Here is an 18,928-nt window from a genome sequence, read left to right on the forward strand (position 1 = left end):
AAAAGGTTTTCTGCAAGGAAACTTTCTTCTTTGTATCAGGAAAGCTATTATTGTTTAAGATTTTCTGACTGATCAAGCTGGGATGTAGGGAAATTGTGAGGATATGGTTGACCATGGTGTGGCACCTCCTATTTAAAAGGGGGAGCCTGGATGGCAGGACCTTTCCATCAGTCTCTCTCTACTTGAGATCGAGCATGGAAGAAAATGACCACCAGGGAAAAGTTCCATCTATCAGCCTCCCTGCCTTACAGTAGCCCACTCCCTTATTATCTACATAATCATTGTTTTGCCTGAAATTCTCCTCCCTAATTCCCCACCCATTCCATTCCTTTGATGGTATCTGATCTATCTTCTCTCTGCCCCCAAGACTCCCCCCTCACTGGCTGCTGGTTACTGATAACCTTGCTTTCTTGTTCCTTTAACCGATTAAACCTTTTGCTCAACAATTACTGGAAACGTCCTGACCCTCCCCAGGACCCTTTGCCTCCCTACCATATATGGTATACACATGTCACTTCCTCCTGCAACCCCTTATAAACCCTGCTTTGCTGTTCAATAAACGGATTTTGTGCACGGCACATTCCCCTAGTGATCTCTGGTGGCACCTCTTGCTACATAAGGAAAGATCCAGTTGCTCACCCCTGCTGCCCCGGGACATTCCTTCTGGGGGAATGTGTGCAACAGAGCGGGTAAGCCCTGAAATTTTTGCCCTAGGAAGAGAACTCCCCACAGAAGAGTCTGACACTGGGACACCATTTTACTTGGTGTTAAGGATGACCTTCCTTACTTACTGTATAATTGTGTACATATACCACAATGTCCTGATCACTAGACATCAGGGTTGTATCCAAATCTGAGCTATTACAAACAGTGCTGTGACAAATACAGGTATGCTCTTTCCTGTGTTCTTTGGAAAGATACCTAAAGAAAGAATTTCCGAGTTGAACGTCCACTTTTAGTGTTTTAAGTACTCTCCATCCTGCTTTCCACAGGGGCTGCATCAATCACTTAACTGTTTGTTACACAAAGTTGTTGACTAGCTGAGTTGCAAGGCCTTTGGATATTCATGGGACCAGAAAGGGAATATAAATAACCAAGATAGGGTTTGTATTCAGAGACTTGTAAAATTTTTTCTGCACCTGGAAAAACATAACAAGAAAGACCCAGATTCTGATTTTGAAATACATTGGCACTGAAAGAAGAGATTGCATTAATGTTGGGGGGAGGATTATCTTTAATCATTCCCCATTTGTAATACCTGTTGAGGATGTGGTTCACTTCAAAGACCCAATCCATGCTGCTGGAAGCATTTTTTCTTATAATTTGAGAAGGACTTTCAAAGGATGTAGTTACAGATGAGTCTTAAATGGTGTGCCCTCTGCCTTCTACTAGGAACCCAGAGCCAGGCAGGGCTTGGACAGACAGCATAGAAGCAGCAGCCACAGCACTCTTCATCTGCAGATAAGGAAAAGCTTCAATGAAAAAGATATATAAAGTTGCAATTACACATCTGAAAGGCTAACATGAATGCTTACTGCGCAGCCACTTCAGCAGTCTTAAGGTTTAAACAGTTCAAGAGCTATTTTATACTTTTTTTTTTTGCCTCCAGGGTTATTGCTAGGTCTTGGTGCCTGCACTAGGAAGCCATTGCTCCTAGAGGCCATTTTTTCCCATTTTGTTGCCTTTGTTGTTGCCCTTGTTGCTGTTGTTATTGTTGCCATTGATGTTGTTGTTGTTGGATATGACAGAGAAATCAAGAGAGGAGGGGAAGACAGAGAGGGAGAGATAAAGATAGACACCTGCAGACGTGCTTCACCACCCGTCAAGAAACCCCCTTCAGGTGGGGAGCCAGGGGCTTGAATCAGATTCCTTACACTGGTCCTTGCACTTGGCACCATGTGTGCTTAACCTGCTGCTCAACCACGGGGCCCCCATTATTTTATACAATTTTAAAAATGCATTCATCCCAAAGAGCTTTGTTAGGTGCAATATAAAATGAGCAAACAAAACATATGACTGTATTCTAAAGCGTCAACTCTTAAGAATGCTCCTGTTCCAGATCTTCAAGTGAACACTGTCATTCCTGATGATATGCTAGTTGACATCTTCTCATTTGCATCATCTCTTTTCTCCACAGGTCAATTATTTAGGGGGAAAATTTTTTTTGAATGGGTAGGACTTTCTAAGGGATCAAATATCAAAAGTGAAAATAAGAAAGCAGTAAAAGAGATACTTCCCCTCCCTTTCCTAAAGATAAGCACTATTACTTATTTTTGTTGCCGTTGATAGAAAATACACAAAACTGGGAGCCAGGCAGTAGCACAGCAGGTGAAGCACACATGGCAGAAAGCACCTGGTTTGAGCTTCCAGATCCCCACCTGCAGGGGATTTGATTCACAGGTGGTGAAGCAGGTTTGCAGGTGCAAAAAAATAAAAAGAAAAAGAAAAGAAAATACACAAAACAGATGCAAGCAATACTAATATATAGTATATCACATAAAGAGTTCAACCTCTCGTCATAACGCCTTCTACTCCAAATCAGGGCCTAGGATTAAAGTACCTTCTGATAATGGTCAATAAGGTGCACCCAGTTAAGGGCACACAGTACTGATAATGGTCAATGCCTTACATACAATGTCATACATTACAATCCCTGGCATAGAATAAGGACTTCAATAAGTATTTGCACATCAAGACACTGTTGTAGGAGGAGCGAAGACGAGCACAGACTCTGGCTTCTCTGCTAGGAAGTTAGGCATATCCTTATTGGAAACAGAAACATGGAGTCCACTGCCACTGTACCCGCAAAGTCCCTTCAGCCCTATCCTGTATCCCTGTCTGAGTTTTGAATGGTTTTCCAGATGCAATGGGGAAACAGAGACTTTTTCTTTAGTAAGAGAAAAGTAAATGAGGAAAGCAAGCAATCAACTTAGGTAGCTGGGGTTGAGAGTGAATCCATAGTACCATGGGCCTCTCAAAAGGGGAAAGATCAGGATAAAAGTCACAAACTACTGCATTTTACTGTTGACTGTAAACCATTAATCCTCCAGTAAAGTTTTTTTTTAAAGTCACCGAAGATTCTCAACACTGACCGGGTACCCCACCTCCTGTTGCACTTATAGCCATACTTGAGCTTCAGCACAGGGTGGAATTTAGGGCGCTGAAACATCTAAGAGCAAGACTCATGTGCAGTACAAAGTGATTATTGACTATCAGGATCTGGAGAAAATTTTCTAAGTCAAACTGGCAGACAACAGTCATTTGGGCAGTCAAAGTCTTTGCTCCCACAACCTAAAGCATCTACTATGTGTAGAGCCTCAGTTTCCAGCCTTCTTTATGGTTTGCCTTACTGTCAGAAGCAAAATATCTCTGTGAAGAATACAAAAGCTGGATTGCCAAAATAGCTCACTTGGATAGTGTGTTGCTTTGCCAAGAGAACAAACCAAGTTCAAATCTATCCCTCATCACAATGAAGGAAGCTTTGGTACTATGGTATCTCTCTCTATCTCTCTCTCTGATATATATATATATCCATATCTATATCTATATCTATATCTATATCTATATCTATATAAACATTCCCAAAATCCTCTAGCTTCTACTATAAGTAAAAATAGATCTAAGCCCAAGAATAGTAATGCACCTGGTTGAGTGCACACATTACAGTGCTCAAGGACCCAGGTTTAATCCCCCAGTACCCACCTACAGGAGAAAAAGCTTTGCAAGTGGTGATGCACTGCTGCAGGCATCTCTCTCTTTCACTCTTTGTCTATATTTCTCCCTTCCTCCTCAATTTCTGTCTCTATATCTAATAAATAAATATAAAAAAAATTTTTTTAAATCTCCAGCATCCCTAGCTTTAAGGGGCTATGACCCTTCTTTAATATGGCAGTTGTGAGCTTTTTGATAACAAATGCCAGAAAACATTCACAGCCCAATCAGAGGCTTCCTTCACTCAAAGCATTCTTCAAATCACAAAAATCAAAGTCCTTCTTCCAATTTTGTGTGTGTAGCACAGAGGGAGAAACACCACGGTGTTTCCCTATATATAGAAGTGTGTGTGTGTGTGTGTGTGTGTGTGTGTGTGTGTGTGTGTGTGTTTATAGAGGGAGAGAATAGATAGATAGATAGATAGATAGATAGATAGATAGATAGATACCACTTGTCTTTCTCTGACCAGTGTATTGACCAAGAAAAGCCAGAGATCCTCAGCTACTCTGGGTGACAAGGCAAAAGGTGGAAGGGTTCTCCTTGGACACCTCTACCCAGTCACCATGCCTGACATGATGTAAGATGAAAGCATCTGCTGACTCTCAGAGGTATAATTACCACCAGGGTGGGGGTATAATTAAAGTAAGGATAATTTACTTTAAAGAAGATAAAAATTAAGAATTATTAATAGTCATAATAGTTAGCCCTTTATATCTAAGAATCACAAAATGCTTTACAAGCTATAATTATCACAGCACCTCTCTGAGGAAGGGATTCATATCATTCTGGTCCTCACATAGCAGAAGGGTGAAGTTCTGGGCATGGAGGAATGGGGGTAGAGTAATGCCTTCTCCACCTTCTCTGTCACCTGTTTCATAAGTGGCAAAACTAAAAAGAGGCCCCAGGAAGACTGACTCCCATTATGGTATATGCCTTCACTCCCCAGTCATCACCCAAACCCACGGAACTCCAGCCCAAATCAAGAGACTCATCTCATTCCCATCTGCTGGCCATTTAAAATGGCCACAGCACAATAAAATTATCTGTCAGCAAGAATTTTACTAAACACCTAGTAGAAAATAAAAGATACTGCACTGCCTCCAAGGAACTTAAAACTTAATCAAGGATACAAGTCCCTATCTTGGTAGAATGCCACATTTATTATCTTCTTTTTTATGGGTTCTGACTGGAGAAAATGGAAAATGCACCTTTGAATGAAATAAAAAAAAAAACAGTGTGATACATTTCTTTCTTAGTTCCCTATTAAGCCAGTAGAAGTTCACCCACACCTCCATAATTTCAGCAAGATGGGGCTTCAAAACTGATAATCAATGTGTAATGTTAAGATATCTGAGTGGTATCAATTTCATTTTTTTCTTCTTAATTCCTCTATAATGAGGAGTCCAAATCTCAATCCCAAGTAATAGCACACTACTGTAGCTGTGCTGTGGACACACTGGCATTAACCTTTGATAAAGGACAAAATTGCTGATTAGAGCAGGTCATTCAGGTCATCCCTGGACCATTGGTAATGTGGTCTGACCTCTTAATGCCTCATTCTCCAATTTTATATAAAGATAACAGGACTTTTTGTCTTATAAAGAATGCAAGGGAGTCGGGCGGTAGCACAGCAGGTTAAGCGCACATGGCATAAAGCAAAAGGACTTGCTTAAGGATCCTGGTTCCAGGCCCAGCCCCTCACCTGCAGGGAGCTGTTTCACAGGCGGTGAAGCAGGTCTGCAAGTGTCTATCTTTCTCTCCCCCTCTCTGTCTTCCCCTCCTCTCTCCATTTCTCTCTGTCCTATCCAACAACAGCAACATCAATAACAACAACAATAATAACTACAATAATAAAACAACAAGGGCAACAAAAGGGAAAATAAATAAGTATAAAAATTTTTTTAAAAAAGAATGTAGAGATTTCCAGATTACAAAATGCCATTCTTTACAGATGAACCACAATGAATGGACAGACACCACCACACTTTAAAGACTCCCAGTTGTTCTTTAAAAATAAATAAATTATATATATATATATATCGTCAGTGTGCTAGGACCTTATAATTTTCTACAATCTCTGACATTTACCAGTGTTTTGAGAAATTGGAAAACAATGAAAATAATTTCCCAATCTGAAAGGTCAGGGATGGGTGGCTTTTTTTAGTTATATTTTTTAGTGATGTCATGGTAACAAATAAACAATACATGGTAATGAGAATCACTTCATTTGGAGAATATCAAGTCTTATTTTAAAATATAGCATTTGGAGGAGCCGGGCGGTGGCGCAGTGGTGTAAGGATCCCGGTTCAAGCCCCCGGCTCCCCACCTGCCAGGGGTTCCCTTCACTGGCGGTGAAGCAGGTCTTCAGGTGTCTTTCTCTCCCCCTCTGTCTTCCCCTCCTCTCTCAATTTCTCTCTGTCCTACCCAACAGCAATAACAACAATAACAATAAACAAGGGCAACAAAAGGGAAAAAAATAAATAAAATTTAAAATATATATATATTATTTGGTTCTACTAACACTCTTGCTAATTATGACACAAAAGTATCAAGGAAGAAACTTATTCCTTTAGTTTTATTCAGGTTTTTAAATATTTCCCCTTACTTTGTACCACTTTTTTTTGCCTCCAGGGTTATTGCTGGGGCTCAGTGCATACCCTACAAATCCACTACTCCTGGAGGCTATTTTTTCCACTTTTGTTGTCCTTGTTGTTTATTGTTGTTGTAGTTATTATTGTTGTTGCTATTGCTGTCATTATTCTTGGGTAGGACAGAGAGAAATCAAGAGAGAAGGGGAGAGAAAGACACCTGAAGACCTGCTTCACTACTTGTAAAGCAACCCCCCTGCAGGTGGGGAGCTGGGAGCCTTGAACTGGGATCCTTAAGCCGGTCATTGCACTTTGTGCCCATGTGCGCTTAACCCACTGCACTACTGCCCAGCCCCCTTGTACCACTTTTAAACAAGAGAGGGTAAGAGAATCATCACCAGATTTAAGACCTAGATTCATTCCAAGGAGCATTTTCTGTTCCTCTAAATGCAATTTCAGGCATTTTTCAAGTATATTCAGAAGCATCTTCCTTTTAGGTTTGCCTCTGTATTTAATTTGCTTGCTTAACCATGATTTTAGAATGACTAATATCTCCCTTTATTCTCATAGAATGTAATTAGTGTCCACCCCACCCCCTTGAGTATAATTGACTATAGAAAGACAATGGAATCCTACAAAGTCACCCAACACCTTGATTGAGATTCAATAATAAATCAAACACAGGGAAAGAGAGAGAGTCAAACAAAAGGCAGAGGTTGTCCAGGACGTTCCTTAAAGGATGCCCACCAAAAAAAAAAAAAAAAAAAAATCATCTTCTGTGAGAACACTGTACGTGATGATTTTTGTTTGCTATGGCCTTATCCTAAAATCCAAATATAAAGAGAGCTGTGTAAATTCCAAAGTAGAAGTTTTCAGTCATTATTAAAGAACTGCTAGGGCTGGGCCGTGGTACACCCAGTTGAGTGCACACATTACCATGACCTGGGCCTAGGTCAGAGCCCCTGCTCTCCAGGAACCATGAAGCAGGTCTGCGAGTATCTATCTTCCTCTCTCCCTCTTTATCTCCCCCCCCCATTTCTCTCTATCTAATCAAAGAAAACAGAAAAAAAAAAAAAAAGTAAAAAAATGGTCACTGAGAGTGGTAAATTTGTAGTGCCAGAATCAAGCTCCAGCAATAACCACGGTAGCAGTAAAAATAAATCAAAGAACTACTAGGTCAAGTTTCCTTATAACCCAAGGAAGCAGAATTGAGCCAGGCTCACACTGCCTTCCCACCCCCTATGACTTCCATGTTCCTCTTCACCCTGGACATCTGGGGTAAGGAAGTGAGAAGGCACACAGATTCATCCCCACTATCATTTGGCATAACCATCAAGATTTAAGTTCCAAATTTTCAGTAAAGTGCCCCAGGATCTCTAAGAATTCAGAAAAACAATGCTTGACCTGTGTTAGACAAAGGACGAGATGGAAATGCTTAAAGCCACTGAATCATTTAATAGTTGTCATAAACCTATGGTGAAGCAAAGTTTCATATAGTATGAAATGTAAAGGTAGGAGTCGCTGCCAACCAAGGATAAAACCCAGTTCCTTACAATAAAACAGCATTTAGATTTGCAAATGACCAAAAGAGTTGAGAAAGCCCTGACAGACATAATGGGTTAGAATGACTGATTATGTTAATATGCTTTCAAGAGAATCAGAGTCAAGTGCTTAGGTGTCATAATCATTAAGCTGAGTACGATGATTCTATCTATGATCAAGCTCTTTTTCTCCAGGGGCATCAATATGCTAATGAGAAAAATGTGCAAACTATGACCAACATAATGCCCCAGAGGATAAAATTTCACAGATTTTGAAGTTTTGATTTTTTTTTCCTCTACCAGGGTTTGATGGGGCTCAATGCCTGCACTATCAATCCATTGCTTGGTAGTCATCTTTCTCCATTTTATTGGATAGGACAGAGAGAAATTGAGAGATTATGGGAAGATAGATAGGGGTAGAGAAATATTGACACCTGCAGAACTGCTTCACAGCTTGTGAAGTGACCCCCTGCAGATGGGAAAGGAGGGGGGCTCAAACCAGTATCTTTATGCCAGTCGTTGCACTTTGCACTATGTGCTTAAGCCAGTGTGCCACTTCCCAGTCCCCGATTTTGAGTTTTCTTATGAGCAATTTAATAAAAACACATTTTTACTAATGACTTAATGATTGACAAGATTATGGAATAAGAGGGGTACAATTCCATACAATTCCCACTACCAGAGTTCCATATCCCATCCCCTCCCTAGTCTTTATCCCTCTGGGAGTAGGGACCAAAGATCTAAAAACACATTTTTTAAAGTGCCCTCTAAAATGAGTTACTAAGTAAGCCATCCTCAACCTGGAGGAGAATCATAATGTATCCCAAGAATACAAATTTTTCTGATCTGTATTTTAAGAGGAGAAACTAAAGCCAATTTCTTACACCTTCTTATTGTACTAGAATTCCTTTGGGAAGAGCTACATGCAGCTCCCCAAGTACCCATAACTGTCACTATCTTAGCATAAAATTAATTGGTTCTCTCCAGTTTATGCTAATTTCTGTTTAATCCCAAGCTAGAACTTTTCTTTTTCATAAACTAAGTGACTTAGGGGATACTATTTTGTCATAAATTTTAAAAAAAGTTAATTTCTTCACTTTGTTGTTTTGTTTTGTTTTTTAAAGATAGAGCCAGAGAGACTGAGAGAAAGAGAGTGGAAAAGACCACAGCACTGAAGCTTCCTTCAACTCAGTGGGGCCAGGTTCAAACCTGAGTCATGCACATGGCAGAGCAGCACAGTATCCAAGTGAGCCATTTCAGTGGCCCTGGTTTGATTTAATTTTAACAATTAAAAAGAACAAGATATTCTCTCAAATACTCTACTTTTTCATGTTAGGTGGAGTCCATACCCTGTCAGGAGGCAAGTTTTGTGAAACTCGTGCCAAATAGCTGTGTGAGCAAATAGTGAGATAAACAAGCCATTCTTGGAGACAGAGGTGGAGCTGGGCTTGGTTGGGAATGAATCAGGCCATCCCACAGAATGGGTGTCTCCTCCCCAAGTTGCTCTCCAGGGCACAATTAAAACCTCTATAAAAGGCTTGGATCCCAGTAGCCCAGTACACTTGCCAGCGGTGTCAGTGAGCACTCGACTTCTTCCTCTGGTGGAGTGGGTAAGTTCCATTCAGGGGATCATGCTCCTCTGCGCAATGTCTCATTGTCCATTTGTTGGAGATGCTAGGGGTGGAGGGACTGAGGACAGTCTGTATGCCAGAGGCATCCATATCTTACAGGGACATGGAAATCTCACTAACTCAATGCCATCTTCTTATGGTTGGAACTATTGCCTGAATAGAGACATGGCTCTTCTCTGATGGCTCTGAATTCTACACATTTGTTTGCATGTCAGGGGTTAGGGGTGGTCCTGTGTAACTCTGGTGAATTTCATCTTGCTGAAAACACCATCTCCAAAGTCTTCCTTCTAGATGCATGGAGATATATATATATATATCCCAATATGTGCTATCAATATGTAGTTGTAGCATCTGAGTATAAAAGTTGAGTAGTAAATGACGAAGATAGCTAGATGAACCACTGTATTCACCCAGTTTTTTATTCAAATATTCCATGAATTTAACATTGATCAGCTACTGGCTAAGTCCTGTTTTGTTTTGTTTTTAATGCCGTGATTCAAGTGGCATGTTTGGTCTTAACAAAAGCTAACAATAAAATCAGTAGTATTCAAAGTTTTCTAGGTTAAGTTAGATACATTGGATCTGGTATCCAGTCACATAGTACCTCTCAGTGATATTGGTGATTGAACATATCTACAATAACTGAGTTGAGGCATTGGAATATATGTTTTTGCACTGCCTATGTGCATATTTCAAAGCCATCTTGGACTAGGAAGAGGTAGTGTTTAATCTTATAACTGCTGGCTCATGAGTTTTATTTCCAAATCCCTTATGGAGTTGCAGAACAGTCCATAGTAGATTTTCATTGTTCTACTTACTACATATAGTGTTGTTGCCACAATCAGGAACACATGACTTCTATTCTCTCTAAAATACCCTTAAATATTCCTTCCCCATTTGGACTTCAACTCTTTATTTAACTTTAGAGGAAGATATTCACTAGTAGTAACACATCAAATTTAAATGCCTATACTCTTCTCTTCACTGTCTGAGCTGAAATATGCTAGAGAGTTGGACAGACAAAGAAGGACAGGGGATAGAGAATCCAGAGAGAGAATAACCAAAAGCTGACTGTAACTTGAAAATAATTATCTAACTTAAAATTTCTCAGGCTTTCAATTCCCTTTCCTTAGTGCTGTATTCAGTGATAGAATAATATGAAAACCTTAGTTGAAAATAATTACTATTGGATTGGGGGGGCATTGGTGCACCAGGTTAAGTGCACATAGCATGAAGGAGCCCATCTCAAGCCCCTGGCTCCCCACTTGCAGGGGGGGTCAATTCACAAGTGGTGAAGCAAGTTTGTAGGTGTCTATCACTCTCTCTTCTATCTTCCCCTCCCTTCTCAATTTTTCTCTGTTTTATCCAATAAAAAAAATAATAATTACTATTGTAAAGTCAAATGATTGAGGGGGGCAGGCAGTGGTGCACCTGGTTAAACACACATATTACAGTGTGCCAGGACCCAAGTTCAAGCCCCTGGTTCCCACCTACAGGAGGAAAGCTTCACAAATTATGAAACAGGGCTGCAGGTTGACTCTCCAACTCTTTCCCTCTCTATCTCCCCCTCCTCTCCCAATATTTTTGTCTCCATTCAATAATAAAATAAATATCATTGGGAGTCAGGTGGTAGCACAGTGGGTTAAGCACATGGCACAAAGGGCAAGGACCTGTGCAGGAATCCTGGTTCGAGCCCCCAGCTCCCCACCTGCAGGGGAGTCACTTCACAGGCTGTGAAGCAGGTCTGCGGGTGTCTATCTTTCTCCCATCCTCTCTGTTTTCCCTCCTTTCTTCATTTCTCTCTGTCCTATCTAACAATGATGACATCAATAACAACAATAATAATTACAACAACAATAAAAACAAGGGCAACAAAAGGGAAAATAAATAAATGTTTAAAAATAAATATGATTTAGGCATCTTCATATAACAGAGGAGATGAAGCCTCACCAAGATCCAAGTTCAGTTTTGATTCTGTAGCTTTTTTAATTTTCTAGGTTTAATCTTGAAAGAAACAAAAGAAAAAAAATGTCTCCACTTCTGAGAAGCGTCTTGGATATCACCGAAACTTTCAACCAGTATGCCTCACATGATTGTGATGGGGCAGCATTAAGCAAGAAAGACCTGAAAAACCTTCTTGAAAGAGAATTTGGAGATGTTCTTCAGGTAAGAAAATAATATGAAAAGGAAATCTTTTATTGATTTGGGGTTCTGAAATTTCTTCTTGGAAGAAACTAGAACAAAGAACGGTGATTTTACATCCATTTCACATCACACTACATTCCTTTTCTTTTTTTTTTTCTTCTTTTTTTTGTGTTTAGAGGTATTTAATTGTCATTGTCTGAATACAAAAGAATACTAAAGAAGTTGGTGGAAAGTATGTCATGGACTTATGACAATGTTCATGTGAATGATCTGTTCATGGTGAGTTATCACCAAATATGACAGATCGAACTAGATTTGAAAGGAGCTTAAATTTGTTTCAAAATTTCAATATCCAAAATCAGTCTTCCCTCTACTAAAGTGGTGTTCCCACAGGTGGTTTATTCTATTTTCAAATATGAGACAAGACTAGAAAGACAGTTCACCTAAGAAGGCAGCACCAGGGAGTCAGGCAGTAGCGCAGCACCTTAAGCGCACATGGTGCAAAGCACAAGGAACAGTGTGAGGATCCTGGTTCCAGCCCCGGCTCCCCACCCGCAGGGGCGTTGCATCACAGGCAGTGAAGCAGGTCTGTCTTCCCCTCCTCTCTCCATTTCTCTCTGTCCTACCCAACAATGACAACATCAATAACAATAATAACTACAACAGTAAAAACAAGGGCAACAAAAAGGAAATAAGTAAATTTTTTTAAAAGAAAGAAGGCAGCACCTGCTTTGTTGTGAGACCCCAGTTCAAACCTGCACTCCCTCCAACTGGGGGAAGTTTTTGCTGTGGTGTCTTTTCCTTTGTGTCTCTATAAGTCATCTGGAGGTAGGAATAGGGAATAGGAGTACTATTTCAGACAGAAATGACAGCTGTGAATCTTCATAAATTTCCCATTGTGTTTCTCTCAAGAGTGAGTTCATTCTTATGCACCTAGCTAAAGAGAATTTCTCTTTTTTATCTCAGATTTTAATTAAAAGATGCAAAGTTTCAGTTTTTAATGTTGAATATTTGGTCTTAATAATTTGTTGCGTTTTAAAATATTTTATTTACTTTAATGAGAGACACAGTGACAGAGAATCAGAGGACAGCACTACTCAACTATGGCTTATGATTGTACTAGAGATTGAATCTGTGACCTTTGAGACTCAGGCATGAAAGCTTTTTGCATAGCCATTATGCTCTCTCCCCAGACTTTTTCTTTACTTTTTACATTTAAATGAGACGTTCACAGTTCACATGAGACAATACTCTACACACTGGAAATGTTTCTAGTTTGACCTTAATATATTTTGAGTATCAGCATATCCTAACACAGACATTGTGTAGGCTTGAGAGTTCACTACCAGCCTGTACTTTGTAAGAATTTCTTTTCTCTCTTTATTTTTTCCCCTTTCCCAGAGGCCACATGACCCAGAGACAGTAGACCTGACCCTGGAACTTCTGGATCGCGACTGTAACGGGGTTGTCGATTTCAACGAATTCCTCCTGTTCATTTTCAAGATGGCTCAAGCTTGTTACTACGCTCTCAGCCAGGCCTCTGGGCTCGAAGAGCAGGGAGCCAAGCTTGAGGGGAAGAGGAGCCCTTCAGAAGATCGCAGAAGGGAAGATCAAAGGAGGTTCGAGTCCCAGGACAGACAGCTGGAGGAAGAAAGCAGGCGGAAGAGGCAGGAACGGGAGAGAGAGCTCGCTGAGGACGAGGAACTGAGGGAGGACCGCCAGCGGTGGCGAAGGCGCGAACCCGAAGAGCTTGTGGAGGAGGAAGCGCGGCTGCAGGGGCGCAAAGGGCAGGAACCGAGACTTGAAGACCAAGAGCGGCAGGTGCAGCGGCCAAGGCGCGAGCAGAGGGAACGCCAGGAGGAGAGGCAGGAGCTGCAGCGACAGGAGAGGCGGGCGCGCCTGGAAGACGGGGTGCGCCGGCCCAGAGAGCTCCAGGAGCGGGAGGAGGTGCGCGAGCCTGAACTGAGGCGCCAGGAGGAGAGGCGCGAACAGGAGCTCAAGACCAAGGTGAAGAGGCGCGAACAAGAACCCAGTTTGGAGCAGGAGGAGAGCCAGGAACTGGAGCTGAGGCGCCAGAAGAAACGCGAGCAGGAAGCGCGCCTGGAGCTGGAGGAGAGGCGTGAACAGGAGCTGAGGCGCCAGGAGGAGAGGCGCGAAAGGGAAGCGCGCCTGGAACAGGAGGAGAGGCGCGAACAGGAGCTGAGGCGCCAGGAGGAAAGACGCGAACGGGAAGCGCGCCTGGAGCAGGAGGAGAGGCGCGAACAGGAGCTGAGGCGCCAGGAGGAAAGACGCGAACGGGAAGCGCGCCTGGAGCAGGAGGAGAGGCGCGAACAGGAGCTGAGGCGCCAGGAGGAAAGACGCGAACGGGAAGCGCGCCTGGAGCAGGAGGAGAGGCGCGAACAGGAGCTGAGGCGCCAAGAGGAGAGGCGCAAACGGGAAGCGCGCCTGGAGCTGGAGGAGAGGCGCGAACAAGAGCTGAGGCGCCAGGAGGAAAGACGCGAACGGGAAGCGCGCCTGGAGCAGGAGGAGAGGCGCGAACAGGAGCTGAGGCGCCAGGAGGAAAGACGCGAACGGGAAGCGCGCCTGGAGCAGGAGGAGAGGCGCGAACAGGAGCTGAGGCGCCAGGAGGAAAGACGCGAACGGGAAGCGCGCCTGGAGCAGGAGGAGAGGCGCGAACAGGAGCTCAAGACCAAGGCGAAGAGGCGCGAGCAGGAAGCGCGCCTGGAGCAGGAGGAGAGGCTCAAACGGGAAGCGCGCCTGGAGCAGGAGAGGCGCGAACAGGAGCTGAGGCGCCAAGAGGAGAGACGCGAACGCGAAGCGCGCCTGGAGCTGGAGGAGAGGCGCGAACAGGAGCTGAGGCGCCAAGAGGAGAGACGCGAACGGGAAGCGCGCCTGGAGCAGGAGGAGAGGCGCGAACAGGAGCTGAGGCGCCAAGAGGAGAGGCGCAAACGGGAAGCGCGCCTGGAGCTGGAGGAGAGGCGCGAACAAGAGCTGAGGCGCCAGGAGAGGCGCGAACGGGAAGCGCGCCTGGAGCAGGAGGAGAGGCGTGAAGAGCAGCTCAGGCTCCAGGAGCAAGTAAGGCAAGAAGAGGACCTGAGGCGCAAGGAAAAGAGGCGGGAGCAGGAAGCGCGCCTGGAGCAGGAGAGGCGCGAGCAGGAGAGCCAGGAACTGCAGCTGAGGCGCCAGAAGAGACGCGAGCAGGAAGCGCTCCTGGAACAGGAGAGGCATGAGCCAGAGCTCAGGCGCCAGCAGGAAGAGAGGCGCGAACAGGAGCTGAGGCGCTGGGAGGAGAGGCGCGAGCAGGAGGCGCGCCTGGAGCAGGAGCTGAGGCGAGAACAGCAAGAGAGGCGCGAGCAGGAGGCGCGCCTAGAGCAGGAAGAGAGGCGAGAACAGCAAAAGAGGCGCGAGCAGGAGGCGCGCCTGGAGCAGGAAGAGAGGCGAGAACAGCAAGAGAGGCGCGAGCAGGAGGCGCGCCTGGAGCAGGAGCTGAGGCGAGAACAGCAAGAGAGGCGCGAGCAGGAGGCGCGCCTAGAGCAGGAAGAGAGGCGAGAACAGCAAGAGAGGCGCGAGCAGGAGGCGCGCCTGGAGCAGGAGCTGAGGCGGGAGCGAGAGAACAGGCGCGTGGTGAGGCGCGAGCAACAGCTGGCTGAGGAGGAGGAGCAGGCGCACACACCCTCCCAAAGTTGGCAGTGGCAGCTGGAAAGCGAGGTCGAAGCACGGCAGAGCAAAGTCTACTCCAGGCCCCGCAGGCAAGAGGAGCTGAGGCTGCAGGAAGAGCGCGAAGAGCAGCGGCAGCGGGAGGAGCAGAGGCAGCAGCTGCGGGAGCCGGAGGAGCAGAGGTCCCGGTCTCTCCAGCGGGAGCGCGAGCAGCGGCTGCGCCAGGAAGAGAGCGCGCGCCTGCAGGAGGAGGAAGCGCAGCGGCGCGACTTGCAGTGGCGGCTGGAGGACGAGAGCGAGAGGCGCCTCCAGCGGCTGTCCGCCAGACCCGCGGACCAGCAGCGGGAGCGGCAGCTGAGGGCGGAGGAGCGCCGGGAGCATGAGGAGGAGGCACGTCGCCAACTGCGAGAGCAGGAGCAGCGGTTCCTGCAAGAGGAGGAGGAAGAGGAGCAGCCAAGCTCCCAGCGGCGGGAGCGTGCCCAGCAGCGCCTGGAGGAGGAGCGCCCGGGCCAGAAGTGGAGGAGCCTGGAGGAGGAGAGTCGGAGGCGCAGCCCTGCGCTGTTCTCCAGGCCCGCCCCGCGGCGGGAGCAGCTGAAGAGCGAGGAGGAGCTGCTGCTTAGAGAGGAGAGGCGCCAGGAGCTCCAGAGGAGGGATCTGGAAGAGGAGCTCTCGCTGAAGAGGGAGCAGCGCAGGAGGCCGTCTCGGGAGGAGGAGCTGCTGCAGAGAGAGGAGAGGCGCCAGGAGCGTGGCCGGCAGCTCTGGGAGGAGCAGCCGCTGCTGCAGGAGGAGCTGCAGCGCCGGGACCGCCAGAGGCAATTCCGGGAGGAGGCACAGAGCCACGACCTGAAGTGGCAGTGGCAACCGGAAAAGGAAAGTGAGGCCCGCAGGAGCAGGCTCTACTCCCAACTCCCAGAGGAGGAAGAAGAGGGCAGACAACCCCAGGGTCTCCGGGAGCGCGAGAGCCGACGCCAACGGGACGAGCTGGGGGTGAGAGAGAGGAGCAGGCAGAAGCGAGACAGGGAGCTGCAAGAGGAAGAGCAGCTGCTGAAGGAGGAAGACAGAAAGTTCCGCGAGCAGGAGCAGCACCTGCGCCGCCTGGAACGCGAGCAACAGCTGCGCCGGGAGCGCGACAGAAAGCTCCGCCAGGAAGAGCAGCTGCAGCGTCGGGAGAGTGACAGAAAGTTTGAGGAGGAGGAGGAGGAGCAGCTCCGTCAGGAACGTGAAGACCAGCAGCTACGCCGGGAACGTGATAGAAATTTCCGCGAGGAGCAGCAGCAGCTGCGCCGCCAGGAGCGCGACAGCAAGTTTGAAGAGGAGGAGCAACTCCTTCGGGAACGGGAGGAGCGGCAACTGAGGCGCCAAGAACGTGACAGAAAGTTTGAGGCGGAGGAGGAGCAGCAGCTGCGCCGCCAGGAGCGCGAGCAACAGCTGCGCCGGGAACGTGACAGAAAGTTTGAGGAGGAACAGCAGCTGCGCCGCCAGGAGCGCGAGCAACAACTGCGACGGGAACCTGACAGAAAGTTTGAGGAGCAGCAGCTCCGACGGGAACAGGAGGAACAGCAGCTGCGCCGCCAGGAGCGCGAGCAACAACTGCGACGGGAACCTGACAGAAAGTTTGAGGAGCAGCAGCTCCGACGGGAACAGGAGGAGCAGCAGCTGCGCCGCCAGGAGCGCGAGCAACAACTGCGCCGGGAACGTGACAGAAAGTTTGAGGAGCAGCAGCTCCGACGGGAACAGGAGGAGCAGCAGCTGCGCCGCCAGGAGCGCGAGCAACAACTGCGCCGGGAACGTGACAGAAAGTTTGAAGAGGAACAGCAGCTGCGGCGTCAGGAGGGCGAGCAACAACTGCGACAGGAACCTGACAGAAAGTTTGAGGAGCAGCAGCTCCGACGGGAACAGGAGGAGCAGCAGCTGCGCCGCCAGGAGCGCGAGCAACAACTGCGCCGGGAACGTGACAGAAAGTTTGAGGAGCAGCAGCTCCGACGGGAACAGGAGGAGCAGCAGCTGCGCCGCCAGGAGCGCGAGCAACAACTGCGCCGGGAACGTGACAGAAAGTTTGAGGAGCAGCAGCTCCGACGGGAACAGGAGGAGCAGCAGCTGCGCCGCCAGGAGCGCGAGCAACAACTGCGCCGGGAACGTGACAGAAAGTTTGAAGAGGAACAGCAGCTGCGGCGTCAGGAGCGCGAGCAACAACTGCGCCGGGAACGTGACAGAAAGTTTGAAGAGGAACAGCAGCTGCGGCGTCAGGAGGGCGAGCAACAACTGCGACGGGAACCTGACAGAAAGTTTGAGGAGCAGCAGCTCCGACGGGAACAGGAGGAGCAGCAGCTGCGCCGCCAGGAGCGCGAGCAACAACTGCGACGGGAACCTGACAGAAAGTTTGAGGAGCAGCAGCTCCGACGGGAACAGGAGGAGCAGCAGCTGCGCCGCCAGGAGCGCGAGCAACAACTGCGCCAGGAACGTGACAGAAAGTTTGAGGAGGAACAGCAGCTGCGGCGTCAGGAGCGCGAGCAACAACTGCGCCGGGAACGTGACAGAAATTTCCGCGAGGAGCAGCAGCAACTGCGCCAGGAGCGCGACAGAAAGTTTGAAGAGGAGGAGCAGCTTCTTCGGGAACGGGAGGAGCGGCAACTGAGGCGCCAAGAACGTGACAGAAAGTTTGAGGCGGAGGAGGAGCAGCAGCTGCGCCGCCTGGAGCGCGAGCAACAACTGCGCCGGGAACGTGACAGAAAGTTTGAGGAGCAGCTCCGTCAAGAACAGGAGGAGCAGCAGCTGCGCCGCCAGGACCGCGACAGAAAGTTGGAGGAGGAGGAGGAACAGCTGAGGCGCCAGGAACGCGAACAGCAGGTGCGGGACAGTAAGTTCCATGAGGAGGAGGAGCAGCTGCGCCGGGAACGTGACAGAAAGTTTGAGGAGGAAGAACAGCAACTGCGCGACAGAAAGTCCCGCGAAGAGCCGCAGCAGCTGCAGCGCGAGGAGAGGGAGGAGCAGTTTGTCCGGGAGAAGAGGCGCCTGCAGGAGGAAGAGCTGCGGCAGGAAGTGCAGGAGCGCGAGAGGAAGTTCCGGGAGGAGCAGCTCCGCCGCCAGGAGGAGGAGGAAGAGGAGAAAGAGCAGAGGCGCCGCCAGTGGGAGAAGAGATCCCAGGAAGAGCAGCGCAGCGGGCGGCCGCAGTCTGCCCATGTCCCTGTGCGCTCCAGCCCACTCTACGAGTACATCCAGGAGCAGAGGTCTCAGTACCGCCCCTGAGAAAGCCTGCCCGGACCCCGGCACCTGCCAAAGCTTCGAGCAAAGAAGAAACAAAGGAACACTGGATGCCAGATGGCCCAAATGTTTCTGGTTATGGGGAACCTCTCTGATATTAGAATGTCCTCCCCCCCCCCGGCGCCCCCGCCCCCAGATTCTTAAACTACTCTCATTTCATGTACTTTCTACTACCCCCCTTTTGATCTTCTTCAAGTAATTCCTTACTTCAGAATGTCTTTGCTCTTTGGTGCGGATGTGGTGTGCATCTAAAAAAATAAACAAAAACAAATAAACCATTAAGTTTGAAAAAAAGTTTTGTTTGGAGTATATTGCTTTCTAAGATAGGAAGAATAACGCGACAATCTGAGAATCTGACAGTTGATCCATCACGTAGCAACTTAAGATATTTATG

The 18,928-nt window shown here is 47.3% G+C and overlaps 1 protein-coding gene across 1 annotated transcript; it reads left to right on the forward strand.

Annotated features, from left to right (window-relative positions):
- The first annotated feature begins 9,368 nt into the window (after positions 1-9,368).
- Positions 9,369-18,828, forward strand: TCHH (trichohyalin). Its single transcript, XM_060201678.1, has 4 exons — positions 9,369-9,450; positions 11,469-11,637; positions 13,018-15,455; positions 15,507-18,828. Exons 2-4 carry the CDS (start codon positions 11,500-11,502, stop codon positions 18,517-18,519), a joined length of 5,589 nt encoding a protein of 1,862 aa, XP_060057661.1. The 5' UTR covers positions 9,369-9,450; positions 11,469-11,499; the 3' UTR covers positions 18,520-18,828.
- The last annotated feature ends 100 nt before the right edge of the window (positions 18,829-18,928 follow it).

This window comes from Erinaceus europaeus, chromosome 11 (assembly GCF_950295315.1).
Source record: "Erinaceus europaeus chromosome 11, mEriEur2.1, whole genome shotgun sequence".
NCBI classification, from domain to species: domain Eukaryota; kingdom Metazoa; phylum Chordata; class Mammalia; order Eulipotyphla; family Erinaceidae; genus Erinaceus; species Erinaceus europaeus.

Excerpts from the sequence above, each read along its gene's own strand:
- TCHH (XM_060201678.1), top strand. The coding sequence starts at position 11,500 with ATGTCTCCACTTCTGAGAAGCGTCTTGGATATCACCGAAACTTTCAAC. Across the intron at positions 11,638-13,017 it reads AATTTGGAGATGTTCTTCAG|AGGCCACATGACCCAGAGAC; the intron begins GTAAGAAAATAA and ends CCCCTTTCCCAG. Across the intron at positions 15,456-15,506 it reads CGGGAGCCGGAGGAGCAGAG|CGCGCGCCTGCAGGAGGAGG; the intron begins GTCCCGGTCTCT and ends CCAGGAAGAGAG.